Source organism: Cryptomeria japonica, chromosome 3, assembly GCF_030272615.1.
Source record: "Cryptomeria japonica chromosome 3, Sugi_1.0, whole genome shotgun sequence".
Classification (NCBI taxonomy): domain Eukaryota; kingdom Viridiplantae; phylum Streptophyta; class Pinopsida; order Cupressales; family Cupressaceae; genus Cryptomeria; species Cryptomeria japonica.
In genome coordinates, this window is record NC_081407.1 from 407,918,049 (window position 1) to 407,938,458 (window position 20,410).

Sequence of the window (20,410 nt, forward strand, 5' to 3'; positions counted from 1 at the left end):
ATACACCAAAGTCATTGGGAAAGCATGCAAATGGCTTAGACTCAATAACATTGGTAGAGTGACAATGCAAAGGATTAGTGAAGATTTGGAGTTTTTGATTAGTATGTGCTACAAATTTGTTTCCTTTATCATTCACACACCATCTATAGATATAATATTATTATCAATAAGGTCTTGAATCTTATACTTCTCAATATGATTACCTGCTTGATGATGGCATTGACAAAAGGCTTTGTGGTCAAAGGAAGGTTCTAGAGGCTTAAAGGTATCTATAGGCTTGATGGGAGGAAGTTGAAACATATTAGCATTAATAAACCTCAACATTATACTATGCAAAGGCTCAGAAAGAAGAGTTAATTATTTTCTAAATATTTGGATAAAGGGGCCACACCAAATGTTGTGGTTACCACTTATGTGTTGCTGTTGTTGGAAGAGTTATCATTTATCTCGATGAAACCTTTGTTGTATTCGTTGAATTTTTGAAATAATTGTTGAGTACTATATGCATGTGAAATTCATCTTAATAACAATGTATCAATTAGAATCACAGGGAAATCACCAATCCCTATCTAATAAAAAAATCTAACAAACAAGACAATGAAATAATGCAATATCAAACAAATAGGAATTATAATAATTCAATCAAAAACTCCCTATTCCAAGATTGCATATCGCTTCTATTGCTCTTCTCTTCTCTGTGGTATGATGGCTCTCAGATATTGCGCTGGTAACCTGCAAGTGACACAAAGATTCGAAGTTCGTGATTGTTGAGAATGAAGATTGAATGCTCAATTTATAGATTTTTGGATGAGATTGATTGAAAGGTGGAACAGATTGATCAAGAGGTGGAACTCAGTTGAGCTCACATGAAAATTGATAGCTGCTGATCGTAGGAGTGAAACTCAATAGGTTGAATAGATTAATTGAGTCAACTGATTGAGAAAAAACTGACTGAAGGAAGAAAAAAAATGATTGGAGGAAATAAAGAGGATGACAAAGAAAGCTTAATTTAGAAAAAGTTAACTGAAAGATGGAAATAGAAGTTGAAGAGATAAATGATTTAATTAATTAATTTAGCGTGTGCTTGCACTTTGACTTAGATTTTCAATTTAATCTTTGCATGATATTTATTCAAATAATTGAATTTATTTTAATTCAATTTAGCATTTGAATATATTTAGAACTTGACTTTGATTTTCAATTTGGTTTTTGAAATCATGCACATGTAATTGAATTTGGAAGAAATTAGAAAAATATGAAATTAAATGAAATTAGAATTTGAGGATTTGAAAATGAAAGAATTAATTAGTTAATTAAATAATTTAAAGAAACTATTTAATTATGCAGAAATGGAATTTAATTAAATAATAAAGATTATTTAAATTAAAGGAATTAAATCATAATTAATTAAATAATAAATATTTAATTAATATTTAGAAAAGGGTTGAATGATTATATGATTAGAGATAGAAATTGAGAATTAATTTATTTAAATAATAAAGATTATTTAAATTGGGGAATTAATCAGAATTAATTAAATAATAAATATTTAATTAACATTTAGAAAATGGCTAAAATGATTAAATGATGATAGAATAGGAAATAGAAATTGAGAATTTAAATTGGGGAATAAACTATAATTAATTAAATAACAAATATTTAATTAACATTTAGAAAATGGTAAATGAAGATGGAATAAGAAATAGAATAATTAGTAAGATTATGAGGAAATATGAAATAGAAGAATAAGATTAATTAACTTAATTAAATAATTATTTAACTAATTAGACGAATAATTAGTACATGATCAATGAGACATTTTTAGGTGTCTACAAGTACTATCATTCTTATCAATCAGAGCCATTGAAGAGGATGATTCAAATTGGCTCACTTGAAATTGGTATTTATGAAGCATCGCACACAATTGCGTGAAAGAGGTAAGTTCAAAAAATAGAAGCTTGTCTCTAATATCCTTTTGGAAATTAGTAATGAAAATTCTTTGAACATCATGAACAAGCACATGTTAAGCAATTAGTGAATGCAAATGTTTATATCTACCAATAAAATTGAACACTTTTTTTTTAATCCTTGCTTACAATGAATTAGATCAGTCAAGGTAATTTTAGGACCAATGTTATTTTGAAACCATTGAATGAAAGCATTACCCAGTTATTAAAAATAAGTGATCGAATAAGGAGGCAAATAACAGTACCATTGCAAAGCTTTATCTATAAAGGTTCGAGAAAATATTCTTTCCACGAGTCTTTGATCATGAGAGAAATCACTACATAGGGCTTGAAATATCTTCACATGAGTAAAGAGGTCACCTTTTACATTGTATAAATCTAATTGTGGGATTTACGCATTGTTAGGAACAATCACGCAAATAATCTCATCGGATGGTGGGCTTGCTACATCATATGTGGAAACATTGAATTTGGATTGGGTTAAAAAAGTCAATTTTTGTTGTAAGGATGAAACACTTTGAGCTAGGTTATTGATAGTGGCTTCAGTGGATGGATTGGAATTGGAAATATTGGATTGTGATGGAGGAGTGTTATTATAGGTAGTTGGAGGTTGAGAATAAGGAGGGGGAACATTATGATGTGTTGGTATAGGAGATGGTTGGGAAACAAATGGAAGACTTGTGAAAGGAGGTATGTAAGAATATTGATTAGTAGGATTACCCCATGACTAACATGTATAGGATTAACACTTTGTGTAGAGGTATCCATGATAAGAGATGTATATGTAGGCACATTAGGCAAGGATGTAGGCATAGTAATGGAATGATCAACTTGACTAGTATGTAATGTCCCCAATATAATTAAATAGTTCAATTTAAATAAATTATTGTACGGCCCCGTACTTAATAATATCTTTTGGGCCCTTTTTGTTAATTAGTTGGTTATAAACTTTTTGGTGTCGACCCGTTTGTAACCCTTCATGAAACTTTCTGGAGCCCATTTTTAAGGCCGAGCTTAGCATAGTTGTAGGTATGGTGAATTTTATATTTTCTTTGTATCTGCGAATTCCAGTTGGAGTTTGGCACTGTTGCAGTTTTGGAGGTGCAAGATCCTCCCTATTCTATAGTCGCAGTTTTGGTCATTAGTAGCCACCCTTGTCTGTCGTTAGAGATATCATTTCTAATATTTCACTTTGTACTTCATTGTCGGATCTATCTCTACCATGTGAAAATATAATTACAAATATCTAGTTCTTAACCATTCAATGTTGTTGGTGTATACTCTGTGTTGATAATTTATTCCCGTATCTGCAATAATCTTATCGACAAAGGAATTATCTATGATTGGATCCCACACTGGAAGTAACATTGTCATACAGAGTGTTTGGAAGTGTGTGGACTACTTTTTCGTACGAGTGGAACTTTACGTTCGGAGCCGAAGGATGCCAAGTGTCATTGATTGAGGGCCGAAGGTACTTTTCCCTCGAGTGCTTCCCTTAGGTATTTTCCCTCATGTAAACTTCCCTCAGGTACTTTTCCCTCGGGTAATCCCCTCGACTACTTCCCTCGGGTACTTTGTCCTCGGGTAATTTTCCCTCGACTACTTCCCTCAGGTATTTGCCCTCGGGTACTATGTCATAAGAGAGTGTTGATACATCACAATGGTACGTGATGTGCGATGGAAATTTGGGTATCATATGGTTGGGTACACTACAGTGGTATCAGAGCTGGTGATTCTACTAGCCCGTCGGGTAGTGGATGTAGAACAAGCTCAAAGTATACACCAGAAGGAGATACCGGTCTATAGATAGAATGGGGGATTCTGATGTTGAATTCACGAGTTTGTTGAGGGAGCTAGCCAGTAGCCAAGTTGAGCTCAACGAAGCTATGGTCAAAGGGGAACAACGATAAAAACTCATGCAAGAGACATTGCAAAAATTGGCAGAAAGTAGAACAAATGGAGAACACAATGGACATGGTGATAATTCCGTCATGGGAAGGTCTAACACACAATGCTCATATTCTTGACCTTTGATGTCGACATTTCCCCAAAGAATAGAAGCTCCTCACAAGGAACGAGAGCCCACTTTTCAGGAGATGTAGAGGCAGCTAAGACAAGATTGGAGAGATGCATATCTTGAGGGGGATATATCCTTCAATGATTATGTAGACCTACGAATGAAATATTTGGATGGCAGTAGTCATGGCTACTACAACAATGACATCAAACAAAAAATTGGTAAGATACATCAATCATCCTTTGATGGGACCGGATCAACGTCTGCACGAGCATGGGTACAAAAAGAAGATACCTACTTCCAGCTCAACTCAATGCCTAAGGATGAGGAAATCAAGTTTGTAGTGCTTCGCCTAGAGGGAGTCGCTCATGAATGGTGGCATAATAGGATGTTCACCCTTGGTCACGATCAAGTAACTTCATAGGCCGATTTCATGGAGAGACTTATAGACCGCTTTGATGGAAAGGATCCAGAGTTCAACTTCAAGGAGTTGGCTCAGCTGAAGTAGTCTAGGTCAATAGACAGTTACATCATAGAGTTTAAGAGATTGTTAGTGTTGGTAACACACATCTTGGAAAGGAGACTAGTTGTGTTGTTCATGGATGGGCTGATGGAACCCCTGAAGGGTTGGGTCAAGGGTTTCAACCCCAACATACTCATTGAAGTGATTAAGAAGGCTCGTGACATGGCTACCTCATATTCTTCCTTCAAGAGTTACTTGTGTGACAAACCACCCCTATATCCAAAGGAGAAAGAAAACAAACCCTACCCGAAGAAGCCATCATTGGATGAGGCCACAAGGTAGGAACTCAGGAGAAGGAAAATTTGCTTTACTTGCAAGTAGTCGTGGGAACTAGGGCACTGATGCTTAGGCAAGGGAAAGATCCACTACATTTAAGTGGTGTTCGATAGTGAAGAGGAGAATGAGGATGATGGTCAACAAGGAACATATGAGGCTAAAGAAAACATAAATTATGCATGGAGAATTTCCACACTGGTACGGAGGAGAGGCGTTATCGCGACACTAACCAACACTCCAAGGTGTAGTATATTTTGAGAACGTGGTACACTCCAAGGACAATGGGTTGTAGTCATGCTTGATAGTGGGGCCACACTCAACTTCATCAACTCATCACTCATCACCCAAAGGGGTTTGCGTACGGAGGAACACAAGGGGTTTGAAGTCAAGGAGGCGAGAGGAAATCTCTTGTCATGTACCCATCTGGTTTTGCAACCGAGCATCACCATGAGAAAGTATACAATGACCCGATGATTTCTTTCTAGTAGCTCTGGATGATATAGATGTCATATTGGGAATTCAATGGATGGAGACCCTCGACCAGGACACATAGAGATTCAAGAGGATGGAATTCTCATTCAAAGTGGATGGTAAGAAGGTGGTACTAAGAGGAACGTCCAATGGTGGCACGAGGGAAATTTTGGCCAGATAGATGGAAGCAATTTTAAGACAAGATGACATCGTCTAGGCAACACAGTGCTTGGTCTCGACCAAACCATTATGTGGGCAACATGCATACTACCATGATGACGAGCTTCAAGCAGTGTTGGGCAAGCACAATTTGGTTTCCGTAGATATTCCACCTGGTATTCCCCCACACCGAGGTTTTAAGCACACCATTGAGCTGGAGGAAGGAGCCAAGCCTATTATCACCACACCCTATCGCCACCCTAAGAAGTTTAAAGATGAGATAGAGAGGATGATCCATGAACTCCTCGACAAAGGATGGATCAGGCTCAGTGCTAGTCCCATTGCATCCTCGGGAGTGTTGGTAAAGAAGAAGGATGGGTCCCTCAATATGTGTGTCAACTATCGTGCATTGAACAAAAAGACTATCTAAAACAGATACCCCATCCCCAAGATCAATGAGCTCTTGGACGAACTACATGACACAATTTACTTCTCCAAAATTGATCTTCGCTCTGGCTACCACCAGATCTGCATGAGGGATCAAGATGTCGAGAAGACAACTTTTTGTTGCCACTACGGACACTACAAGTTCTTGGTCATACCATTTGGATTGACCAATGCTCCGACCACTTTCCAGTCCTGCATGAACCACATTTTCAACAAGCATCTGCACAAGTTTTTGTTGCTATTCTTTGATGACATACTCATTTACAACAAGATGTGGGAGGAACATCTAGGAAATTTGGATGAAGTATTAGGAATCATGGAGTCACATTCATTGTTTGCAAAAAGGTCCAAATGTGAGTTTGGGATGACTGAGATCTTGTACTTAGGTCACATCATCAATGCCCAAGGAGTTCAGGTGCACCAGGAAAAGATTCAGGCAATTCTTGACTAGCCCCCACCCAGGACACTTTTAGAGCTGCATGGATTCTTTGAACTGTGCAGTTATTACAAAAGATTTGTGAAAGGATTTTCACAGCTTGGATCACCATTGACATACCTGATGAAGAAGGGGGCCTTCTATTTGGATGAGCAGGTGCAATACACCTTCGACAAGTTGAAGGAAGTTATGAGTACATGTCAGGTATTGGCACTACCAGACTTCACTCGACCCTTCATCCTTGAGTGCGATGCGTCTGGTGAAGGCATTGGAGTCATACTAATGCAAGACCATCACCCCATCACATTTGAGAGTCAGAAACTCTTAGGAGATAAATGATTGTACTCAATCTATGATAAGGAGATGCTCACCATTATGCATGCACTGGCCAAGTTTCGGCAGTACCTCGTCGGAGCAAAATTTGTTGTGCGGACAGACCACAACAGTTTGAGATATTTCTGGTGCAAAAGGACTTGAACGAGCGACAACAAAAATGGGTGAGCAAAATTCAAGCATATGATTTTGACATTGAATACGTGAAGGGCAAGAATAATGTAGTGGTTGATGCCCTGTCAAGGAGGTCTGCCATGTGTTCTCTATCATAGATCTCGGTCAATTGGAAGGCACACTTGCTGGTTGAATACTCCAAGAATTCATTTGTGTGCCAATCGATGGATGGCCAAATACAAGATGATAGTTACAAGGTGGTGAACAATATCATTTACTACAAGGATCAAATCTACTTGGTACCCGAATCAAAGATGAAGGAGAAGATTTTGAAGGAAGTCCATATCTCGCCCCTTGCAGGACACCTTGGGTACCTCAAGACATATAGGAAAATTTGGGAAAAGTTCACATGGAAGGGCCTCAAGGATGATGTACTGCAGTACATGCGGAAATGTTCTAATTGCCAACAAAACAAATCCAAGAACACCTTACCAACGAGGCTACTTTAGCCTTTGACAATACCCGATCATAAATGGGAAAGCATCTCGATGGATTTCATTACAGGACTTCCCAAAGTGCAAGGGAAGGATTGTATTTATGTGGTGGTGGATAGTTATACCAAATATGCACATTTCTTTGCCATTCCGACGGGATGTCAACCAGCTCAAGTGGCCGAGTTGTTTTTTCGAGAGGTGTTTCACTTGCACGACCTTCTGTGGAACATAGTCAATGATAGGGATAGCCATTTCCTTGACACTTTATGGATGGAACTGTTTTGCTTGGCAAGAATGAAGTTGTCACCGAGTACCAGCTACCACCCATAGATGGATGGTCAGACAAAGATTGTGAATGAGTGGTTGGAGGGCTGTCTCAAGAACTATGTTTCAACACAACATAAAGCGTGGGTCCGCTGGCTTCATTTAGGAGAGCGCTATTACAACACTACCTATCACATGTCAATAGGTATGTCATCATTCAAGGTAATCTATGGGTATGAGCCTTCACCATTTGTTGATTTGACCTTAGGTGATCATTGTGCATCGAGGGTCAAATATTGGTTGTAGGAGAGCTTGGATATCTTGAGGTCTCTCAAGGAAAATCTGGAGAGAGGTCTTAGAATCAATAGAAGATGTATGTCGATCGACACAGGGTAGAGCGGAGTTTTGAGGTAGGAGATTTATTTTACCTCCGACTGCAACCATATAGACAATCTTCCTTAAAGAGATGGGGTGTCGAGAAGTTGAAGACACGCTTCTATGGACCTTACAGGGTGGTTCAGAGGGTGGGTGAATTTGCCTATGAGTTGGAACTTCCCGAGGGAAGTTTGATTCACAATATTTTTCATGTCCCATGCCTTAAAAAGGTCGTTGGACAATGTGTCACAGTTTTTGAGGAACTCCCAGCCATTTATGATGAATGAAAACTTATATTGGAGCCCACATAGATCATCAACGTCAAAGATAAAAAGTTGAGGTCACGCACCATCAAGGAGTACCTTGTCCGATGGAAGGACCTATTGATTGGGGATGCCACATGGGAGAGCAAACAAATCTTGGAACATCTGAGTCTACAATTGCTTGAGGGCAATCAATTCTTGGGTCGGGAGGACTACAATGTCCCATATATAATTAAATAGTTCAATTTAAATAAATTATTGTACGACCCCATACTTAATAATATCTTTTGGGCCCTTTTTTGTTAATTAGTTAGTTATAATTTTTTTGGTGTCGGCCCGTTTGTAACCCTTTGGGAAACTTTTCAGAGCCCATTTATAAGGTCGAGTTTGGCATAGTTGTAGGTATGGTGCATTTTATATTTTCTTTGTATCTGTAAATTATAGTTGGAGTTTGGCACTGTTGTAGTTTCAGAGGTGCAAGATCCTCCCTATTCTGTAGTCCCAGTTTCGATGGTTAGCAACCACCCTAGTCTACCGTTGGAGATATCATTTCTGATATTTCACTTTGTACTTCATTGTCTGATCTATCTCTATTATGTTGAAATATAATAACAAATATCTAGTTCTTAGCCATTCAATGTTGTTGGTGTATACTCTGTGTTGATAATTTATTCTCGTATTTGCAATAATCTTATCGACAGAGGAATTATCTACGATTGAATCCTTCAATGGAATTAACATTGTCGTACGAAGTGTTTGGAAGTGTGCGGCCTACTTTTTTGTACGAGTGGAACTTTAAATCCGGAGTTGAAGGGTGTTGAATGTCATTGATTGAGGGTCGAAGGTGTCGAAGGCACTTTGCCCTCGAGTGCTTCCCTCGGGTATTTGTCCTCGGGTACTTCCCTCGATAATTGCCCTCGGGTACTTTGCCCTCGGGTAAACTTCCCTCGAGTACTTTGCCCTCTGATAATTCCCTCAGGTACTTCCCTTAGGTACTTTCCTCAGGTACTTTGCCCTCAGTAACTATGTCACAAGAGAGCGCTAGTAAATCACAATGGTACGTGATGTGCAGTAGAAATTTGGGAACTGTACGGTTGGGTACACTACACTAGGATGAGAATAAACAAGAGTTTAGTCACAACTTTTTATAGGCATAATATTGGTATCCACAATACGAGCAATGCCATACAACACTTCCATACCTAACACATTACTTTAAGCCGCTCTTCAATCCTTCAATCAAGGAGATTATCTCACTATTCGGGTTTTCTTGACCCATCCATCATTGAAGCATATCCAAATCATGGTGAAGCTTCCCAAATTGATTAGTAGTAACGCTAGTTAGAGAAGAATCATCCTCATCATGAGAAACGTGAGGTGAATGGGGCTCCATGATGTTAGGTATGTCATGTGTTGGATTAGAGGAAGTACCAATACTCACATGGAATATGTTATTCAACTAGGGTTCCATATCCTTGGTATGTAAACTTTAGGAAGCCCTAAGTCTATAACTTCTTCTCATTGGAATATTAGATGTAGGACTAAGAGTAAAAAAATCATGCAAAAAGAGGAAATATTGAATGTGAAGATTTAAAATCGCAATATGTATGACTGAACAATGCAATTTTTTTGTAAAATGATTGATTAACCAATGGATTAAGCAATGTGAATTATGAAATTGAACACTAAATGCTTCTAAATTTGAAAATAACATGCCATAACAATAAGATATAAGAATATAATTATAAAATTATGCAACCCACAAGTCATTTTTAGGAGAATGAATTGGTATTTTTATGAATTAAACCCCTAAATTTATGTGCATATATGATACATGAGTGCAAATATGAGTGATTAAATGCACACAAATCAGATTTGAGAATAAAAATTAAAAATATTGCAAATGTAAGATTGTTGGGTTCACTAAAATGTAAAGGGGGGAAATGGAAATAAGGTTACACAAGCTTAGTGATGTAAACTAGGAAAACACCTATTTCACATACCATTACATTCAAAAGGAAAGTAAACCCAATAGATCCACCTTCAATTCTTTAGAGAAGAGGTTTAGATGCTGATTAGATTTGGTTTTCCCTTTTGAGAGTTGTGCTGAAATTGTATTTGAATTATAATTAAATTGCAATGGTAGATTTAGGATAAACAATGAGAAACTGACATAAAATAATAGTAATATAATATTCTAGACATCATGTAGAGTTGTAAACTTAGATTTGAGAATGCAAAATAGATTAGAACTTGTGATAGAAAGTTCAGGCAAAATTTTTGGGATTAAGGGGGGTGGATCGTCCTGGTCCTTCTAATATCATAGGTAGAAAAACTCGATGTGTTCCAGATTGGGATGACGCACAAAATCTACAGTCAAAATATTGTTAGAAGTTCCCAGGACTGAGGGCGACTGGCTGTCCTAGTCCTTCACTTTTCATGCCTTCAAAATCTATTTGATTGTCACTGTCTACTCTATCAGATTCCTCACTCACAGCTCCTGAGATAATTTCCTGCACAAAGATTAACGAAGATAAGTTTGTTGATAATGGTTTGCCTTAGGTCAAACCTCAATTTAAGAAGTAACCTTGAAATTAAAATGATAATTAAAATGGAATTGAAGCATAATGGTTTCCTTTTGAGGGAAAGGCTAGAATTGATATGGAAATTCTTGAAATTAAACTTGACACCTTGATGAATCTTGCTTGAGTCCTCGCACAAGGGTTTAGGATGTCATGTAGAATGTTGATAATGAATGTTTGAATTTGACTTGACTTCTCCTTCAATGCTTAATGAATGCTTGATTTCTTGCTCACTCGAGCTTGAACTTTCTAGAGTGCAATTGATTTCCAAATTGAGAGATCCCGTCTAGTTCTTGTTCTCAAAAGTTATCAAATGGGGGGGAGGGGGGTAGGCTTCCTTTTATACCTAATCGTGAATAAATTATTTGAGTTTTTGGAGTAGGCCAACATGGAGCCAAATTTCCTGCCCACAAGAGGTGATCATTGAGGGGTCCTATTTTGGGTCTTAATTGGGAGGACCGGGGTAGTCAGCGTGTCTTGGTCCTGAGCTAGGATTGGGGTGCCCGGGGCATCTTGGTCATATCAATCAGGACTCAAAATTGGACAAAGATTGGATAAGGAATTGAAGATACAAAATTCAAGAGGGTGTGAGCAGAATTAAAGCGAGCACTGATCACTGAAGGCTAAAATGCCAAGGTGAGGATGAAATTTTATAGGGATACAATTTACGACACTACACAAATATGGATGACTATCAAACCAATTCATCATCATCTTGTTATCCTAGAACACCCATAATTTGTTCTTTTTTGGTTGGAAGTCTTGTTATTGACTACCTTCACTATTGTTGCTTCCACTCTATTCAAAGAGTATGGAATATACATCTTTCTCCATAAATAACCTCTCATTCTTTTCCTTCCATATTTTTGATACCAATGATGAGGGACAAATAATCCATATTGAAGGGAATATTTTTCTCCTATTTATAGTTTGTGAAGACTTGAAAAGACTTATAAAATAGCTTGGAAGCGCACTCAACTAACCCAAGTTAACACACAACCACTTCCAACATTCTTACAAGAGTTTGCATCTTAAAAATAAATGATCTACATATTATTCCCAACACTTACAAAGAGAAAAAATCAAAGCATCATTTTATCCTAATTTTATGAATATATCTATTCTTAGGATTCTTCTTTACAGAGAAGCCCATGAGAAGACCCTCGCTTTAGGGAGGCATACATTATTCCAAAATAAATGGATTGAGATATTTATTTCCTCATTGTCATTTTTCGCTAATCTATGATTGTCCCTTGAATTATATTGACCATTCTTGGCCCCATTCCATACTAGTATATTTTTCCCTCTTCTAATTGTGATATTTCTCTTCTTTAAGATATTTTCCAAGGCCAAAACTTCTCTTATTAGAAGATCAAAATGTCTAGTTTCTTACAACCCAAAGAGTGAAACATTATATAAACTTGATATCCATATTATCTCTGATTTTTTGGCCTTGGTTTTGAATTAGGAGCCTTTAGGTCTATTCTATTTCTACCAATATATCCAAAGGGGGTTAACCACCCCACGAGTCTTCCCAAAAGAGGGTTGATAGTCCATCATGGATGTTCTATGTGAGGTGGTTAGTGATTATTGACCCATAGTTAGCCATGAAATTCCATATTCTAGAATCATGGAGAAGCCTATTTGATGTTAGTATTATTGTGGGGTTCAAATCATCCATTTATTTATTTTATAATATCTCGATCTATCTCAAATTTGATTGATCAACCATCTTCCAAAATATCTTAGCCCTAAGAGCTCTATTCTAACTCATCTATCTTTTGAGGCCCACTCCTCCTGCCTTCTTAGTTCTACATATTTTATCCCATCCTATCAGTGTCATCTTATCATTTTCTAATGGTTTGTGCCAAATAAAAACTCTCATAATCAAATTCAGTTTTCCATTCATTCCACTTGGTAGTGCCAAACATGGCATCTAATAATATAGGGAGGGCTAAAATGGTTGTCTTAAGCAAAAAAATTCTTCTAGCCCAATATAACCATCGTCCCTTCTAGGCTACCACTTTATTGGAGACTTTTCAAATTAGGGGATCCCACCATCTTTTGTTCTCAATACTAGAGCTAAAGGGAGTCCTAGATATGTATTAGGAAATTTCCCTTGCTTGAAATTTAGGACTCTAACTATCTCCTATTGCTTCCTAAGAGGGCTTCACACATAATATTTTAAATTTTGTAGCATTAACCTCCTATAATGAGGCCAAAGTGTAGGTTTTCCGTATGTCCTTTCATTGCTTAACTTCTTCTCTTTTTGAAACACTAAACAACATTATGTCATCAACAAATTGCTAGCGTGTCACTACTGGAAAATTAATGGTGATATAAATTCCCTCGAATTTTCTCTCCATCCTTTCTTTATTCATCAACCTTCCTTATGCATATGCTATTATGAAAAAAATAAAAGGGAGAGGATGTCCCCTTTCGTCAAATTTGTCGAGGCTTCAAAGAAGTCTTCAGGAGAGCCATTGACTAGGATGTAGTACCTTAGGCTAGCTACACAATTGAAACTTGGATCCATCCACCTGGCATTAAAATTGAAGGCCTCTAACACTTTGAAGAGAAATATCCATTACACTCTATCACGTGCTTTCTTTATGTCTAGTTTTACTAGCATTGTTGCTTTTCGATTTGTTGTGCTAAGTGGATAGCTTCTTAAAAGTATAATGAATGCATCCATTAATGATCTCCCTAAGATAAATTTTGTTTGCTCATCTCTTATTACTTTTGGAATGATTGTTTTCAGTCCATTGGCTATTGCCTTTGCCAAGATTTTGTAGATTGTATTACACAAGGATATGGGGTGGTATTCATCCAATGACATATATTGATCCTTTTTTGGTATTAAAGCAATACATGTATGTTTTACATTCTTTAAGAGTGTACCCTTCTTGTGAGAGTCTTCTAGAGCTTCAAATATGTCCTTCCTTCTAATATGCTAACACTTGTGATAGAAGTTGGTAGGGAAATTGTCTGAGCCTAGGGCTTTGTTTGGATGGAGTTGCTAATATGCCTTTTTGATTTAAAACTCTATAAATGTCCCCATCAACATCCTATTGTGATCTCCTGACACCAATTTGGGGATAAAATCTAAGATATGATTATGAGAAACAAATTTGAGCCTTCTTAATTGTTAAGTAAGTTTTGAAAGTATTCTACCATTGCCCAATGATTATTAAATCCTTGGTGATAGAGCCATATTCTGATCTTAGTATACTTATTCTATTATGAACCCTTATTATCTTCGTGGCATTGTGGATGTACCAAAATCTCTCTTGATTTTTATATCCAAACTACCTCTATCCTAGCAAGCACATTTGAATAGTCTTTCTTATAAGTTTGTTCTTAGTGAGGAATCTTCCTTGGTCCATGCTAAATAAGAAAACCTCTTCATTGAGATTTGAATTTTTCTTCTATTCTCTCTTTTTTTTTTGGCTCAAAACCTTCATCCTTCATCCACTTGTTTTCAAATTTAAAAGGGTTTCTCTCTGGTCTCTTTTCTCCTATTATACATAGTTGGATTGGAAAATGGGCTGAAGTTGAATATGAAACTAAGTAGACTCCAACAAGCAGGGAAGGTCACTTAAATTTTCTTAATTTTTTTTTTTCTAGTTTTTCTGCTATATTGTTGAATCCTAATCTTTTGTTGGTCTAGGTGTATGTGCCATTTTTCATTGGAAGTTTTACTAAATGTTTTTTCATAGAAAATCCTCAAAATCCATTTGAGACTACAATCTCCTTTGAACCCCTCATTTTATCTTGATTGTGTAGGATTGTATTGAAATCTCCTATAATCAGGAAAAAATCCCCCAAGAAATAAATTATGAAATGTTATATTTCTTGCCAGGTTTGTTTCTTACTTTGAGGAGAGGTGGGGCTAAATTTTTTTATTAGTGTGAATTGAAATCATCCATGAGGCTTTTAACCTTACATCTCGACCAATTTTTGTTGTCTGCCATCCTTTTCATTGAGATGTTATGAGGTTTCCAAAAAAATTATAAACCCTCGAAGGCACCATCTGCAAGCATCATATCAACATTCCAAAATTTCACTTTTGTTTTCGTTAACTCCATCTTCTTGATAACTTTGTTTCTTGTATGATGAAGATATAAACCCTTGAAATTTCCAATTGGTGCTTTAGCAAGCACTTCTTGTTAGGGGCTCTTAAGCCTCAAACATTCCATGAGGTGATCTTCATGGCTCTTTGGGAAGGGTTATTCCCCTCCCAGATCTCACCATTCTTGTTATTTTGAGTTGAACTTCAACATCTCCATCTTGACTTAATTTTTCAAAAGTTGTCTTCCTAGCTTTCCTTTTCCCTTCCCTATAGTCCATAGATGACTTTTTTGTGATTTTTTTTTTGTTTGATTTTGATCTCTACCTTAGTAGCAATAATGACCTCTTTATGCTCATTCTTACCGTCTACATCCAATTCAAATTCTTTTTCTTTATCATCAATCTCTCCTTCCTCCACCTCTTGTAAATCATTCCTAATTTTTTTTGTATGGGTGCCTACTACCTCCTTTATGCTTATCTCTTCTCTCAAATATGTGTATGTTCATGATGCCAAAAAAATCATAGGCTATTTCTTGTTTGAGCTCATGTTCATCTCTATTGTGATCACATTCATCCTTTTGGACTATATTGAGAGGAGGGCTCTTAGATTCTTGTGCTATTTTTGAAATCCATTAATTCTCTTACAAAACCCTTTTTCTTATATTAGTGGTTCCAAAACTAGTTGTCTCTTCTCCTTTTATTATATCCATTTTGACTTGTTTGCAAAGTTATATTCTCTTTCCCAAGGGCTTTTGATATAACTTTTTCCATTTACATATAGGGAATTATCTAATTTCAATCCCATGCTTCCACATTTTGACCTCCATGATATTATCCAATTTGTCCCAAAGGATTGAATTTAAATTTATATCCATAGATTCTAACATACACTCCAAATTCTCCTTTTGTGAAGTTATCCTTTGTTTTGATGTAGGAACCCAATGCATCCTTGATCTAAATAAGAGATTGCTCATTCCAATACTTCCAAGGTAAATTATACAATCTTACCCACATTGGTGCTTTATCGATTTCATGCTTAAGGGGGCTAAAATCGGGCATCCAATTGATTATGTAAAATCCATATGTATCCATCATTAATGATCTTTGATTTAGTATTAAATATTCCCTTTTCATTCGAACTACATTATACCCAAAAGAAACCATTGGGTAGTGATTTGAAATGCACCTCTTATCCCCAACTTTCTTCCCACCATTTGTTGGTTCTTGTCTTTGTGGTCGTGAAACCCATCCATTTATCAAAGAAAGCACTATCTTTGAGTTAATTTGTGGTAGACCTACCACATCCATTTACCACAACCTTACTGTTGAAGGGTTTTGTCCTTTGTTACCCCTCTTTCTCAACAATCGCGTTCCTTGACCTTTTTGTCAGGATCCATAACCTATTATTATTAGAATATTGATTGCCCTTTCTCCAATCTCCCTTTTGCCTTGAAGGATATGAATTCTTCGCCTTTGGATAATATGCTTTGAATGCCTCCCATATGCTCAACAAAATGTAATTTTCCCTAATTGCCATTGAGGGTGGAGGTCACCGTCCCTTGTGATCTACCTCTGAACTCTCGCCTTTTTTTGCCCATTGAGACATCCTCCTCTCCTCTACACAATTTTTCAAATTTTTGATCACAACCCGCTTTTTTATTTTAAAATTTGTGCGAAGTTGTAAATGACAACAAAATGAACCAAAACAAATAGATATTAAAGGTTTGGGAACCACCAACAACACTTATAACTTGCTATCACAAGAAGCTCATTCATCAAAGCTATCAGATCTTCATGAATATCTTTTTATGACGAACTGGTAACTCTTCATGGACATCTTTCTATCACAAACCAATAGCTTAAATCTATATCTGACACATATATCTACTAGATAATTGAAACTAAATTCTTAAATATAAAATCTCTTAATTTGAAAATTCTTAAAATACTATAAACAATAAAAACAGATTAATAATAAATAGAAATATTTATAATTCCTTTTGACCAAATAATAAAGTCTAGATATATTTAATTAACGCTTTTTCAACAAAATTATAAATATCTACATATATCTACATAACACCCATTACAGAAATCGCTATACTTTATCTGCTTTTACCAATTAGTCAATACCAATCTACGTGGAAGACATCCGGAGGCGTCACACGGCGCGAGGGTTTGAAGGGTTTGTACTTTGCTCATGTTCACATTTCCTCTGCAACAAGACTTTCAAAATTGCTCAGCTTCTATAGTATTTGCAGAGAAATTGTTGGCTGGATACTATTTGAAGATAACATCTTGTACAAAACCCTGAAATTCTTATTTGCAGAGCAGTGCATAGTGTGGAGGTGATGGAAGTAACTCTGTTAGGGAGCCTTCCGGCCCCAAAATCCTCTGGTGCGACGAAGTATGACTTTTCATCAGATTCATGGTTTAAAAGCCGGCTAGAAGAGCCTAAGCCCGCTGTAAACACCAAAACCAAACAAATCCCTCCTTATGGAAAAAGGTCTGGATTTGTGCCTCGCAAAGCCGAGGATTTTGGCGATGGCGGCGCGTTTCCTGAAATCCACGTCGCGCAGTACCCTCTCGACATGGGACGGAAGGAGGAAAAGACGGACACCAAGATTCTCCCGGTCTCAGTGGACGCGCAGGGAAACATTGCCTTTGATGCGATAGTCAAACAGAACGAAAATGCTTCCAAAATCGTGTATTCTCAGCACAGGGATCTGGTGCCGAAGATCGAGAGCGAAAATGCGGAGGCAGAAAGCAAAGATGATGAAGAAAAGGAAATAGAAGAAACAACCCTAAGAACGAAGGCGGCGCTTGAGAAAATTGTGAACGTACGCCTCAGCGCGGCTCAGCCGAAGAATGTTCAGCAACAGTCGTCTACTGCTACGCATATAAAATACACTCCTTCGCAGCAGTCGGCTGCGTTTAATTCTGGTGCAAAGGAAAGGGTAATTAAAATGGTGGAGATGCCCAAGGATCCATTGGAGCCGCCGAAGTTTAAGCATAAGAGGGTTCCCAAGGCATCGGGGTCCCCTCCAGTGCCCGTTATGCATTCGCCACCCCGCCCAGTGACTGTCAAGGATCAGCAAGACTGGAAAATTCCACCTTGTATTTCCAATTGGAAGAACCCTAAGGGTTATACTATTCCGCTCGACAAGCGCCTTGCTGCCGATGGCAGAGGCCTTCAGGAGGTTCAGATCAATGACAATTTTGCCAAATTGTGTGAGGCTCTGTATGTGGCGGAGCAGAAGGCTAGAGAAGCGGTAGAGATGAGGTCCAAGATTCAAAGGGAGTTGATGTTGAAGGAGAAGGAGAAGAAGGAGCAGGAACTGAGGGCCCTCGCGCAGAGGGCTAGGATGGAGCGAAGCGGTGCTGGTACTGTTGCAACTGCTGGTGTTGTTGGTGACAAAGGTATTGGTGTTGTTTCTGGTAAAGTCGGTGAAGGAGCACCATTGAAGGAGGTAGTGGAGCCTGACCGGGATAGGTCAATTAAGGAAAGTAAAGAGGAGAGAGAAGAGCGGCTCAAGAGGGAGGCTCTGAGGGAAGAGAGGAGGAAGGAGAGGGAGAGGGAGAGAAGGCTGGAGGCTAAAGATGGTCATCTGTCGAAGAAAAGTAAGATTACGAGGGACAGGGACCGAGATGTCAGTGAGAAGATTGCACTTGGAATGGCCAACACAGGAGGAAATGCTGCAAATGGCGGTGAAGTTATGTATGATCAAAGGCTCTTCAACCAGGAGAAGGGGATGGAGTCTGGTTTTGCAACAGATGATCAATACAATGTATATGACAAGGGTCTTTTTACGGCTCATAATACTCTCTCGACTTTGTATAGGCCGAAGAAGGATGCGGATTCTGAAACGTATGGAGGGGCGGATGAGCAGCTTGATAAAGTGCTTAAGACTGATCGGTTTAGGCCTGATAAAGGATTTGCTGGTGCCACTGAGAGAGGTGGGCCAAGGGACAGGCCTGTGGAGTTTGAGAAGGATGCCGAGGAAGCAGATCCATTTGGTTTGGATCAATTCTTGACAGAGGTGAAGAAAGGGAAGAAAGCAATGGACAAAATTGGAGGTGGAGGAACCATGAAGGCAAGTGCTGGATCTGGAATGAAGGAAAGCTATGAAGGAGGGTCCAGCAGGACTCGGATTGACTTTCAGAGGAGTCGTTGAGTTCAACTTTGATAAGAAATTGAAATGAAGGATTCTAATTTTCAAAGAGGTCTGTTGTTTAATTTGATAATTATGTTGTACATAAAATCAATTTTTGGTGGATTCTTAAGCTGGAAAATCACCAAAAATAACTTCTCTACTTTTCTTTTGATAAGGTTTGACAAGTATTTGGATCTTGTATATTTATGAGATTTGTTTTATGATCACTTTCTGCATAATAATGACGGTGCAAAAATCATTTTGTGTTCTATGGTTTGAGTCATAGCATCAAAAATTTTTTGGGAAAAAATCAGCTAACCAAAAGAATAAAATTTAAAAAAAAGATTTAGTCAAGAAAAAATTGAAGAAAAACAAAGGTTAAAAAAAAGGAAAATGGGAGAAAAATTCACATTTTCAAATTTAAAGGCATTTCAATAGCATAGAGAAATTGAAAGCAAATGTAATTGAGAGTTTAGGTCATGTATTGTGTATATTGGGTTTTGTTATTTATGTTCATATTGCCAATCACTTTGCATTGTACAATGCATACTTCATGGTGCTAGTTTTCAAAATTTCAAATACAATTTATCTACTTTGTATATATTCATTTTACAACCTAAGTACAAAGTGCCAAAATATTAAACGTAGCCAGTGATTCTTTGCTGCTATGAAGAGAGCTATGCTAGAGGGGAGCCAATGAAGGCAACTAGCTTAATGGGCCACATGTCTCGATGATAAAACTCTTGGGTCAGGGCCTATGTTGAGTCGTTCAACCACATCACTATTGCACTCCTTAAGGAGATCATAATCATCGCCATCATCGAGGAGATTATTATTTGCAATTCACTCAAAATTTGGATGAATTTCATCTAGGCCAATATAAATTAGTTTTCCTCAGCGATACCTGATTTTGCTCATATAAAAATTAGTTTTGGTAATCAAAAGTGAAAAAAATGATTACAATTTATTATTATTATTGCAAGTATTCAAAACTCTAACTTAGAGCTTTCTTTAGCTTTAGGGAGGAGTTTATGGCGAACAAACAGAATATTTATTTGCTCTTGTATTAGATAGTTGCGTTTTTTGGAATGTATTTGTTAAAATACATTCAAGTACGCCCACAAGCAGATGAATTATTTGATTGGCTTAAATGTGCCATTGCCATCCATTGAATTTTTTTTTTGTTTCTTGGCCACAAAAATTGCACCATTGCATTGAAAAACACATAATTTTGAGACAATGTCATGTAAGATATATTAAAAGTTTAACAGCTTCATGTACATGTCTATGATAGATGAGACTATCAAAAGTTTATGGAGTGTTCTTGGTTTGAAGGTCTTCTTCCTTTTCATGACAACTACACTTGAGAAAAACCCCTTTGTTTGCTTAAATATTGGTAGTTCTACTATAAGTCTATGCAACTTTTTTGGGTTAGGGAATATTTTTTCCGTGCACTTGATTAGG

The 20,410-nt window shown here is 37.3% G+C and overlaps 1 protein-coding gene across 1 annotated transcript; it reads left to right on the plus strand.

Annotated features, from left to right (window-relative positions):
- The first annotated feature begins 16,894 nt into the window (after positions 1–16,894).
- Positions 16,895–19,205, plus strand: LOC131035068 (SNW/SKI-interacting protein A). The gene has a single exon (XM_057966690.2). It carries the CDS (start codon positions 17,144–17,146, stop codon positions 18,965–18,967), a length of 1,824 nt encoding a protein of 607 aa, XP_057822673.2. The 5' UTR covers positions 16,895–17,143; the 3' UTR covers positions 18,968–19,205.
- Positions 19,206–20,410: the final 1,205 nt, after the last annotated feature.